At 37.8% G+C, this 13218-nt stretch overlaps 1 protein-coding gene across 4 annotated transcripts in view; it reads right to left on the bottom strand.

The window, feature by feature from the left end:
* The window catches only part of PTPN4 (protein tyrosine phosphatase non-receptor type 4), a 214436-nt gene that overhangs the window by 125438 nt on the left and 75780 nt on the right, over positions 1 to 13218 (bottom strand). For 2 of the 4 annotated variants that reach the window (XM_034785419.1, XM_034785420.1), the window contains exons 4-7: positions 5794 to 5836; positions 5615 to 5714; positions 699 to 743; positions 315 to 367 (exon numbers count right to left, since the gene is read on the bottom strand). In XM_034785419.1, coding sequence (XP_034641310.1) covers positions 315 to 367; positions 699 to 743; positions 5615 to 5714; positions 5794 to 5836 — 241 coding nt within the window. The remainder of the gene's footprint in view (positions 1 to 314; positions 368 to 698; positions 744 to 5614; positions 5715 to 5793; positions 5837 to 13218) is intronic. The other 2 variants (XM_034785421.1, XM_034785422.1) reach the window with 1 other exon arrangement.

Here is a 13218-nt window from a genome sequence, read left to right as displayed (position 1 = left end):
TATAGAGATTTACAAAAAGCAATACTATATCTTTAGACATTAGTATAAAGAGGAAATGGAAAGTTGGGAGCTCACTAGTAAAACAATTTCATGACCACTTCAGTGAAAATACCATGAAATGCATGAAAGAAAAAGGTTTACCTTTCCTCACTGATGGAAAAAATACCACTGTTTTTGTACAGATTTAGGTATATCTCATCACACAAATCCATTTGTGTATGCTTATTACTATTCATTAACTTATGGTAATGAAAAATAGAAGGCATAATTTGAAATAATCTATGTACTCATACCTAGTTAGCAATTATACTTACATTGAACAGCGTAGGAAGCCAAAAGAGCAGCAGTATTATAAGGACAGGGCAATCTATAATTAAAAAAAAAAAAGTGATACACCTGATGTGAATTATGATCATTTTGAAAATCTTCTGATTTAATTAATTTACCATACACAGATCATTTTAATTTAATTAATATGAAAAGTAAAGCACAAGTTTTTCACAGACGTTTTTATTGTAAGTATTTCCATTTGTAAGTACTCTAAAAGAAACTATTTTATCAGTTTTTCAGCAAATATTATAGAGCTCATAATCTTTATGTAAAATTATTCATTGCTAAAAATTAAATAATGTATCTTTTAATCTCTGCAAACTGGTCATAAATTGTATATATCGTTCAGCATAATAAAAGAGGCTTACCTTCCAGTAAGAATGTCTTGTTTAATTTGCAAAAAATACTGGTACCTTAAAAAACAAAAATACTACAATGGGTTGAAGAAATGTGATTGTATTTTTAGACAGAACCGTCTTCCTAAATTTAACATAAAGCTGAAATATTTGATGTCACTTTTGGGTCTATTGTGTTAGAATCATTTAACCAAAAATAATTATTTCTTAAGCTTTGAGAGGTAGATATTAATGTGAGATGGCAATTAAAGTCATGTATATATCCATACATTTAAATTATCTACTTCTGTAGAACATCCAATTTTACGTTACATTTCATGAAGACATCACAATTAATACTCAAATTTCACCTAAAGGTAGAAACAATGGAAAAAAGAGGAAATAGCTACCTTGTGAAAAATAAAATAGAGAAAACAAAACTATCAAATTTTAGTGCCATAATTAAGCCACACAAAGCTGTATTCAGGCACCTAAATAAAAGTTGCCTTCTGTTCAGAAGTACTAAAGCATTTATAAGTCTCATATGATTCTATAGATTTAGGCTTTTACTTTTAGGTACCCAATTTTGAAGATTATTTCCTGACTTAGCTCGTATTACAAATATATAAAAATTGTTTTATTTTTGTTCCAGGTATACAGAAGCAGAAATTTAGCACCTGAGGATATCTGACACCAATTTATTGTTTCAATTTCATATCAGGGTTGAGTGGTTTGTCTTCCTCCCTCAATCTAAAAAAATTGTGAATGCAAAATCTTATTCAATTATGTTCAAGTTTTTCTGCAATTTTTCCTACCTTCCATAATTTTTGTTCTATAAACTGCATATTTCAGTATTTTCTTCTTTTATTTTAAATGACTTTTAAATGAGAACAGCCTATTTATAATAGCTCATCTGCTCCTCCCACTGTTTACCCTTAAGGTGGGAAATAAGCAGCAAAATGAGCAGATGAAACATACAAAATAAGGAGACTGTTTTCAATCAAGTACATTTAGTGACAGAAAACAGATGACAGCAAATTACTCACTTATTGCACCTATTTTATAACAAAAAATATAATAAAGGTTGCCTTAATTTAAGTGTATTTCTTTTAGTCTATTATTTGCTACAAGTATATGCTACAGTTCACATTTTCAAATGCAACTACTGATTTCTGGGTACCTCCATTTTTGGGTGCCCAAACTGGGACAACTTAAAGGACCCTGGTTTCCAGAAAGTGCTGAAAAACTCAGCTACTGAAAACCAGGGCCCTCTAAATTGTCTGAAGTTGGGCACTCAAAAATGAAGGCACCCAAAATGAATAGTCACATTTGAAAATGTAGGCTTCCCTGAAAAAAGAGAGAGACTCAGTGCAGGATGAGATAAGTTTGAACATGTACCCATAATTCACCCAAAAGTTATATATACTAAGTTTCCTCCATTCCCTCATTAAGGTTTAGAGGATTTTAAGGAAGTCAATATTTAAATCTAAATTAGAAAGGTAGCAAAGCACACACACTACAAATGAGAACCACTCCCATAATAGGGGGTATAGTGGCAACAGTTGATTGCTTTCTTGTACATAAAACCGCTTTGGGATATCCCGGGGCCTGGTATTGATTCCATCACGTATTTTTCTTCTTGCACATCTGCTCTGACAGTTGTAACACAAGCATTCATACAACTCAGGCCTTGGGACAATAAATTAATAGTAAATAATTGTTTATGTAGCTGTTTATATTATCAGAAGCACTGTTTGTACTAAACAACAGAGAGTCCTGTGGCACCTTTAAGACTAACAGATGTATTGGAGCATAAGCTTTCGTGGGTGAATACCCACTTCGTCAGACGCACGCAAAGGTGCCACAGGAATCTCTGTTGCTTTTTACCGATCCAGACTAACACGGCTACCCCTCTGATACTTGTTTGTACTAAAATAAGTAACAGATTGAATTCTGTCATGACAATAAATATTAAACATTTAGAATTAATTTATTGCATTAAAAATTAAGAGGATTTTTACCGATTCTTTCATTTTATTACAAATTGGTACGCGAACAACAACTGCCTCATAATAGTTATGTAACGGTTCCTGATATGGACTTTTAAAGTAGATTAACAATAGTGAAGAACCCCACGAGCATTTTTACAAATGTGCTTGCATATACAGAGGAACCAACCCATCCATAAGTAAAATGCAGTTACCTCTGGGGTGCAATGTGGCAGCTATTCCGGGGAAGAACCACTACATTTTGTACCCAGGAGTAGAAACAGGGTGCATATAAAGTGACCAGAATGGAATTCTGCAAATTGGCACTTATCGAGGACATTGGGCCTAACACACCCCTAATGCCCGCAAAAAGTACTCTAGGATCTTCAGCTGATCACACATAATAGTAAGTTCAGGATGACATGTAAAACTGAAGGTATAAAATCTCTGATAGAAGACTACAGACTGAAGGCCATACCACCTGTAATTCTTTAGCCAATCTTAACATGACAGACAAAAAAATGTTTTTAATATAAAGAACCATCTCCATCTTAAAACACCAAGGTATAGAGAAGAGAGGGGACTATACAGAAAACAAGATTTTTTATTTTATTAATAAGTGTATTTTGCTTTTTAACGAGTAAATTTAACTTCCTGTTTCCTATATTTTGTGATTCCATTTATATAAATGTTAAAATGATGCAAAACAAAATGTTGGGGGGGAATATTTCACAGGTTTGAATTTAAGGCCTTGTCTACACTACTGTGTTAAGTCAACCTAAGTTACGTTACTCCAGCTACATGAATAACGTAGCTGGAGTCAACGTAGCTTAGGTCAACTTACTGCGGTGTCTATACTGTGCTGAGTTGCCGGGAGATGTTCTCCCATCGATTTCACCAGAATGAGAAGATTAAGGTGAGTACCAGAGTCAACCGGAGAGCGCTCTGTGGTCGATTCAGTGGGTTTTAACTAGCCCTGCTAAATCGACCCCCCACTGCATTGATCACAGCAGCGTTGATCCCCGGAAAGTGTAGACATGGCCAAAGAGTCTTTTTGTGAAGTATCTTGAATGGAGACATTCTGTTGTACTTACAGGACATTACAAGGAAGCTTTCTTAAACAGAGTTCATTCTGTGTTCAGTGTGTTTTAAGTACAGTGAAGTTAATTAGTTGTTAGCTAACTAGGTATCGCTTAGGGCATGTAAACCTCTTCTACGTTGTTGAACAACAGGGGAAATCAATAGAAATTAAAGCAACTTTAGCAATGTAGGTCTAAAATAGCTTGCACAATGCATTCACTTCTTAAATAGTACGAACAATGAAGATGGAGCTATGTTAAATTAAAACAACCTTAATAAATGTTAGCAATCTTAATAAATGTTAAAAATAGATTGTTTGCTAGCAAGAGTTTATTTAAATGGAAGGAGGATGAACAGGCAGCAAAAAATATGCCCCCTTTGTTGCCCATGTCTGTTGGTCCCATGAACATTAACAGTAATTTTACGCCGTTTTTGTCTGCCCTATGTGCCAAGTTATACACAGCCAAAAAGATTGGAAAGATAACATCTACAGAATTATTGATTAGCAACAGTCAATGCTGGTAAGAAAATGGCCATAAATTTCTGCAAAATACACCTCTACCCCGATATAACACAAACAATCCAATATAACACAAATTCGGATATAACGCGGTGAAGCAGTGCTCTGGGGGGGCGAGACTGCACACTCTGGCAGATCAGAGCAAGTTCAATATAACGCGGTTTCACCTAGAACGCGGTAAGATTTTTTGGCTCCCGAGGACAGCGTTATATCGGGGTAGAGGTGTATGTCATAAAATATATAGTCATATATTTTATCTAAGTTTTGAAAAGAAAAAAACTGCCTGTTCTAACAACAGAGATGGGACAAGTTAGGCTCTTTGGGAAAAATGGCCTTCCTGGTTTTTAGAGGGACCAAGCATCTACAATCCCACTGAAGTCACCTTCTGTCGTAGATGCTCAGCAATTTGAAAAAAAATCAGACTGCATATACTTGGGTGCCTAAAAATGGAGGAGGTATCTACATTTACACATCTTGGTTTGAAATTTTTGGGCACACCTCTTAAGAACACAGGACATTCACAACTTTTTAATCTGGTACCAATTGAGCATTCCCTTTAAACAATTTAGGCCCAGATTAGTACAGCTATTCAGGCGTTGCTGCACTCAGCACTGTAAAACCTGACTGATTTAAGATCTTAAACCTCATTTTCAAAAAGCTTTTTTTACAGTTGCCTAAATCCCTTTCGAAAATGAGATTTAAGCTCCTAACTCAGTTAGGTACTGCAACACTGCTTGCAAAAATGCCTAAATACCTGTAAAAATCTGAACTTTAGGCACATTACTACACAATAAGCACACCGAAATTAGTGTATTTGCGCCAGCTAAGATTGCTGCTGTATCACCATAAATTTACATATTATACTAATAAAAGTGAAGTTGAAGATGATTGATATTCATGGGTGAAAAAAATTAGCAAGGAACTAATATACAAAATGAATGATGAGTTAGCATAATTTCAGAGATGATATGATGTTTTCAAACATAAGAGACAAATATGGGTTAAAATTCAATTTGTACCCATTGATAAGTAGGAGAAAGAAAAAGTTTTCCTTTTTTCTTCTCTTCTCCTATTTCTACTTGAACAATGTTTTCTCTGTGAGATTATTTCATATGTACACCATGTATTCAAGGCTTCATTTTAAAGGTTTTTGTGTAGTTTGTGTGCTTACAGCATGTGACTTTTAGTTATCTATGGAAAATCCTAAACACATTACAAAAAACATGAATAAATCAGGTTTTTAAGAGAGACAATTCCAATAAGTAATACCTTCAAAAAACTAATTATGCTTTTTGATAATACTTAGTTCCACTTCTAAATTTCCTAAAAGAATTTTGCAATGGTAAACTACCTAAACCTACCTTGTATATTCTTCTTGGAGCTTGTTAGGGTCACTTACAAAAAATTTGACTCTAAAGTTCAAACTGTAAGGAGATCCTCCTAGAATCAACAAAAGCATTTCTAATTAATCAGGTTACTTTAAAATCCTTATTCAATAAAAATTATATTTGAAATAGACCTAATAAATATATTTGCTCACTTTTTAATTGTTTCCTGATTGGTTTGTTTGGATCCAGCCACCTCTGGGGGGGGGGGGGGGGAAAGAGATAAACTATCATTAAAAAAACAAACAAAAAAAGAAAACAACACGTATTTCACAAATTAGTCCGACATGATCATGCTAAGAAACATTTATTTTCTTGTTACTTAATATTTGAGCTTCTTATGCAGAATTGGCCATTTGGCATGCAAAGCCCAGTGAGTAATTTTCTGAAAGATTACAGGTTATCACAAGCATACCCAATTACTCCCTCTGGCATCTGTCTCTATGTGCCTTATGGAGCTGAGGCTACTCCCAGCTCTCTTCACAGGTGGTTGCCTGCAGCTGAGCTAGCTACTTAGCTGAGCACCTAGTTATAAGGGTTAGAATTTAACAATGTGAGAACACTACTGGACTGAGCAGGGACTGACAACAAGAGACCACAACATTCTAATTCTGGCTCTGAATTACTCAACTTTTCTGGCTTTTTTCCACCATCTGTAAGATAACTAATTGTCACAGCACCCCTGCAAAGTAGGTAACATTTGTAAAACACTACATGTAAAATTCTCTAAAATACACAAAAACCCTTCCAATGGCTGTGAACTAGTAGTCCCAGAACCCAAGTTTCCTGGGAAGATTGCTTGATGAAATACTTTGAGACATTGGCAACTGAACACAAACAACTAGGCTCCATTTCTCTTATTGCAAGGAACTAGGGTACTCCAAAAAACAACTTTACTTCATTCAAAGGTAAGCTGTGCAATGGTATCCTAGAAAGATCTAAATGAGAAAACAACTACTTACCCTACTATAAATTAATACTGGTTTTTCAAGAGGTGTGTCCATATGTATTCCATTTCTGTTGTGCATGCATGCCATGCACGAGATCAGATTATTTTTATCAGCAAAATCCATTGGGGTTGCATCTGCAGTCTACGTGCAGGGAGCATAAACAGCCGAGTGGGCCCAACTGTCCCTCAGTTCCTTTGTCAAGACAGAATCCAGGTGTTACAGGACTCCATTGTAGCAGGGACGAAGAGCAGATCATAGAATACACATGGACAACACATCTCAAAGAAACCCATTTACTGCAGGGTAAAGTACCTGTTCTTTCTTCAAGTGATTGTTCAAATGAATTCCACTCCTGGTGACTCACAAGCAGTGACCTCGTAGGAAGGAGGATTGGTGCTTGCCGTCTATTTCAATAACGACTGGAGTACTGCTCTGCTAAAGTGCGTGTCTGATACTAATGGCTCTACCAGTGAATTATACTGTATAAAATGTGAACTGATCCCCTCATAGCTTCTCAGAGAATCAACAGGTTGTCTCTTCTCTGATGGAGTGGGTTCCAAACTGCATGAGTGAATCTAATCTAGCTAACTCATAGTATGAGTGAATACAATTAGAGACCCATTTAAATTATCTTTGGGTAGATACTGCCTGATCCTTCGTTCTATCTGCAAATGCTATAATTAGCCTAGAGGAGCTTCGGAATGGTTTGTTTTGCCCAGCAAAATGACAGAGCCTTAACTACATCAAAGTTAACAAGGAGTCTGGTAGCACCTTAAAGACTAACAGATTTATTTGGGCATAAGCTTTTGTGGGTAAAACATCACTTCTTCAGATGCATGGTGTGAAAATTACAGATGCAGGCATTATATGACGACACATGAAGGGAAGGGAGTTACCTCACAAGTGGAGAACCAATGTTGACAGGGCCAATTCCATCAGGGTGGACGTAGTCCACTCCCAATAATAGATGAGGAGGTGTCAATTCCAGGAGAGGCAAAGCTGCTTTTGTAATGAGCAAGCCACACACAGTGCCTATTCAAGCCCAAATTAATGGTGTTAAATTTGCAAATGAATTTTAGTTCTGCTATTTCTCTTTGAAGTCTGTTTCTGAAGTTTTTTTGTTCAAGTATAGCTACTTTTAAATCTGTTATCAAATGTCCAGGAAGACTGAAGTGTTCTCCTACTGGCTTTTGTATGTTACCATTCCTGATGTCTGATTTGTGTCCATTATTTTTTTACGTAGGGACTGTCCGGTTTGGCCAATGTGCATGGCAGAGGGGCATTGCTGGCACATGATGGCATATATAACATTAGTAGACATGCAGGTGAATGAGCCTCTGATGGTGTGGCTGATGAGGTTGGGTCCTCTGATGGTGTCGCTAGAGTAGATATGGGGACAGAGTAGGTAATGAGGTTTGCTACAGGGATTGGTTCCTAGGTCAGTGTTTCTGTGATGTGGTGTGTAGTTGCTGGTGAGTATCTGCTTCAGGTTGGGGGGCTGTCTGTAAGCGAGGACTAGCCTACCTCCCAAGCTCTGTGAGAGTGAGGGATCATTTTCCAGGATAGGTTGTAGATCATTGATCATGTGCTGGAGAGGTTTTAGCTGGGGGCTGTACATGATGGCCACTGGTGGTGTTATTTTCCTTGTTGGGCCTGTCCTGTAGTAGGTGATTTCTGGGTACCCGTCTCGCTCTGTCAACTACATCAAAGGTATGCAGTTTGGCTTCCCCCTGGCTCAGTTTGGGAAAGGAAATGGCAGATGAATCACCTAGTTAAATGGAAGCCTGAAACAATCTTCGGTAAAAATGCAGGGTTAGGCCTACGGGTAACCTTATCCTTATGGAAAGCAATGTAAGATAGACCAGCCATAAGTGCCTGAACATCCCTATCCCTTCCAGTTGATGATTGTGTTCCTCCCTGTCTGCTGACACTGTTGTGTTGTCTGCATTAACCTGGTCTGTCAGTCCACTCAGTACGGAGAGAAATACTGTGCAGGCTAGTCAAACAGTTCAGAGCTGTAGTATACTGTATGAAGGTGATTCTCTTCAGCAGCCCATAGGACTTGGGTTTGAAGGTAGTGCAGGTGAGCTCTTCAGCTGAGCACAGAAGCATCTATTAGCAGTGCCCTGGTGACAGGTGGAGAAAACAGTATCCACGTTTGCAAACCTGCACAGAGTCCTTCTACCAGTTTAACTATTAGAGGACTTCTCAGGGGATCAGTACCCCCGTGTTCATGTGATATCTGTTCGATAGATACACATTTTCAACTACTTTTGTAAGGTGGGTGTAGTCTGGCATGTTATGTGATGTAAATACAGGAAACAATGTGATCAAGAAAACTGAGGCAAACTCTTACTGACATTTAAGGGTGAGCCTGCAGCTGGTTGATGAGGCCTACAATGGTACTGAATCTGTTTTATGGCAGATAAGCTCTTGCTGTTGTGGAATCTAACACTACTCCTACAAACTCTATCCTTTGGGTTGGCACTAAAGTTGACTTTTCTCTGTTGCTTCTGAGACCCAGTTTAGTGTAAAGTTGTAGGATCATATGAAATGGAGTCATTCATTTGTTGCACTGATCTCCCTCAATCCCTCCCAATCATTGTGGTGCGAGTCTACCTATGCCCTTTGCTTTCTCAGGTGAGGCATCATGACTGCCAAGCACTTGGTGACTACTTTTCGTGCTGCTGAAAGACCAAAGGGCAGGACTCTGTACTAATTGTGGTAATTTCCCACTTGGAACTGCAGGTATTTTCTGTGTGCAGGGTAGACTGATATGTGAAAGCATGTGTCCTGTAGGTTAACAGCATGAACCAGTTTTGGGGATCTAAGGATAGGATTAGAGAGGTTAGGGATTTGAATTTTAAGTGGCAGATTAAGGTATTGAGACAGCTCAAATCCAGAACTGGGCGGCATACCCCTTCTTCAGGATTAGAAAATGTGAGTAAAACCCCTTCTCTCTGAACTCTAGAGGCACGTCTATTGCTCCAAGATTTAGATGTAAGCTCATTTTTAATAATCTCTCATGAGTGGTCCCTGAAGAGGGTTGGGTGTTAGGAAGGTTCCGAAATTGAATGGAACACCCACATTCTGATGATTTCTAAGATCCTGAAGTAATGTGATTCCAAGTCTCCGGAAAATAAAAAAGGAAACGGCCAAAAGAAGGGGAAGAAAGGGAGAGAAAGTAAATAGATCCTCTAAATGCTCCAAGTGGCTCTTGACTAACATGTCAGATTTGCTACTTTAAGATGAACATAGCATGACTATGCAGAGGCTTTCCTCCATTGAAATCTCTACTTTTTCCAGGTGGTTCAGAGGATCGTTGTTCGCTATAGTAATAAGCAGAGCAGCCCCGTCTAGAATAACTCAACAATCTGAGTTGTTGCCTTCCAGGGACTGCTGTATAAACCCCCAAAGACTGAAGAATACCATATGACTCTTTCAGGAAGTGCACAGCTTCTTTGTCTTGATGTTAAAGGAGTTCTCAAGAGCTGTTTGGACCTCTTTGGTAGTTTTCTCTGCTGTTTGGGGGAAATTTTTCAATAAAAAGATATTTTGTCCCAGTTTATGATGTCATATTTCACTAAGAGAGCCTAACAATTTGAACTACCCATTTGTAAATTTGAGGAAGAGTAGTTCTTCCTACCAAATAAATCTAATGGCCAATCTTCCAGGCATTACCATATACAAAATGTCATAGTCTGGATGATTTTTCTTGCATAATTTCAACTGGAATCTCAAAGGTATCCACCATTCAGCGCAGCAGTTCTTGAAAAGTCTTATAATAGTCAGGTCAGGTAGACATAGTGCCCATTGCTACCTCATCAGGCAAAAAGGTGGAAATGTCTGCTGGAATTATTTGTTCCTCAATCTAAGGGTGTTCTTTCTCTTTTTTGCTCATCTTGCTGAGCAGTGTGCCTCCTCAGCCTGCATGATTTTGCAGAGGAGAGAGATGTCGCTTTTCAGGGGGCAGTAGAGGTTGGTTTCCATGCTGGTGGTATGCCCCAAGACTCCCAGTCAGGTAAAGGGGGGGGGGGGAGTGCAAAAAGTAGACCAATAACATAAAAGTAATTATAACTGAATATTCTACAAATGTATACAGTAAGTAATACTGGTAAGATGTTTGTTTCATTCTAGTTCTGACATGCCCCTGTTATGGCATGTAATTATCTGCTCAAAGCCCAGAAGGTTTCCGAAGTAAAAAAACACTAACCTTTTAATCACATGCTCACTGGATAACTCTGAGGCTCCCTCTAAGCTCTGCAGGGCTGCTTCTTAATCACAGCTGCCCCCATTACTACACCATTGTATTCAATTAGCATTACACACATAACATCAGAACACTAGAGGGAGTTTGGATACGAGAGTCAGGAAGGAAGGAAAAAATGGGAAATAAGATGGCCACAGCTGTTGCAATTTCTTGAGTTTGTCAATTAAGAATTGTGTTGAATTTTATTGTTCTTTTATTTAAGTCAAAAGACAGCTTCTAGCTCTCCCACACCCACATTTATTTCCCTGTTATGCCAATATTTTTCTCCCTATCAACCTCATTCTTTGAGGAAAGAGTCTGGAATGAAGAGGTTAAATATGATTATTACCTTGACAGTATCCCTATCAGAACAGCCTACAAGTGACATAATCATGGACGAAAACCCCAATTAAAAACATCTAAAATGTGCTGAACAGCTTTATTTGGTAATAAACATTGAGTTCTACTGTTTAGCCACAGAGACTGCTAGGAAGAAGAGGAAAAGAAAGTTTAGAAAAATCAATAAACATAATTGAAAGTATTAGATTCCTTCTGTAGTCTCACATTCCAGGGAGAAAAGCATCATAGAGGTAGTCCTCTCTAATAAAACAAGTCAAGGAACATTATTGTAGCAATTGAGGGACGTTAATCTCTTACATACACAATAGATATTCAGTAAAACAGATGAAAGAGAAGACAGGGGCGGGGGGGCAAAAAAGCCATTATTCCTCCTATGTAAAGTGTTGTTTTCCTTTGTGAAACTATGGAAGTCCAATTCTTTCTATCCTAAGGAACAAAGAACATTCAGTGTCCACTGAAAGCGAAGGGGATAGATTACTGACTGTATGCGCAACATTCAAGAATTGCTTTCTAGGTCACTGATTTCTATTGTTCATTCTGTGCATCCATGTTGAGAACAACAATGCTATCTTGTCACAAAAAAGGATGGAATCTAAGTCTGGACACAAACTTGACATGCTCATAACCTCAGAACAGAAAATAAGCAGGAAATAGTAATATTACAAGCAGTAAAGTCTGGTCTTAAAACCAGTAAATATTTAAGGGGATGAAATGAGAAACTTTTCAAGAAATACAGACCACATTAATAAAATATAAAAAATACTTCATAATTGTTTATATAAAATGTAGAACACACATTTTGCAAAATGTATTTTCTATAAAAACTTGAATAAGATGGCTACTTTAATGTGCACTTGCTTACTGTAAGCAATTTTTTAGATTTTTAAAAATACATATTACATATATTTTAATAAAGAACGCAGGAACACAAACATTTGTCACCAGGAGGCATTCACTCATAGCCTCTCTAGAGATTAAATCTGGGTGAATCTCCCATTTAATCTGTATTACTGTTTATTTATTCCAGACTAATAAAAACAGTTTGTAGTGAAAATTTATTATTTTTAACATTCTATACAGCAATGGCTATCTTAACCTTTCCAGACTACTATACCCCTTTCAGTCTGATTTGTCTTGCATATCCACAAGTTTCACCTCACTTAAAAACTACTTGCTTACAAAATCAGACATAAAAATACAAGTGTCACAGTGTACTATTACTGAAAAATTGCTTACTTTCTCATTTTTACCATACAATTATAAATCAATTTTAACATAAATATTGTACTTACATTTCAGTATATAGTGTATATAGAGCAACACAAACAAATCATTTTATTAAATTTTAATTTGTACTGACTTCACTAGTGCTTTTTATGTAGTCTGTTAAACTAAGCTAATATCTAGATGTGTTGATGGTGTACCCCCTGGAAGACGTCTGTGTACTCCTGGTTGAGAACCACTGCTATATGGCACCTTACCACTCTTAGGCCTGGTCTACACTACGAGTTTAGGTCGACTTTAGCAGCGTTAAATCGAATTAAGCCTGGACACATTCACACGACGAAGCCCTTTCTTTCGACTTAAAGGGCCCTTTAAACCGGTTTCTTTACACCACCTCCGACGAGGGGATTAGTGATAAAATCGGCCTTTGTGGGTCGGAATTGGGGTAGTGTGGACGGAATTCAACATTATTGGCCTCCGGGAGGTATCCCACAGTGCTTCATTGTGACCTCTCTGGACAGCACTCTCAACTCAGATGCACTGACCAAGTAGACAGAAAAAGCCCCGCAAACGTTTGAATTTCATTTCCTGTTTGCCCAGCGTGGACAGCACAGGTGACCACGCAGAGCTCATCAGCACAGGTAACCGTGATGGAGTCCCAGGATCGCAAAAGAGCTCCAGCATGGACCGAACGGGAGGTACGGGATCTGCTCGCCATATGGGGAGATGAATCAGTGCTAGCTGAACTCCGTAGCAGTAAAAGAAATGGCAAAGTATTAGAAAAGGTCTCCAAGGCC

This window comes from Trachemys scripta, chromosome 11 (assembly GCF_013100865.1).
Source record: "Trachemys scripta elegans isolate TJP31775 chromosome 11, CAS_Tse_1.0, whole genome shotgun sequence".
Lineage (NCBI taxonomy): Eukaryota > Metazoa > Chordata > Testudines > Emydidae > Trachemys > Trachemys scripta.
The sequence above is the reverse complement of the archived record's forward strand: the minus strand, read 5'-3'. Positions and strand labels throughout refer to the sequence as shown.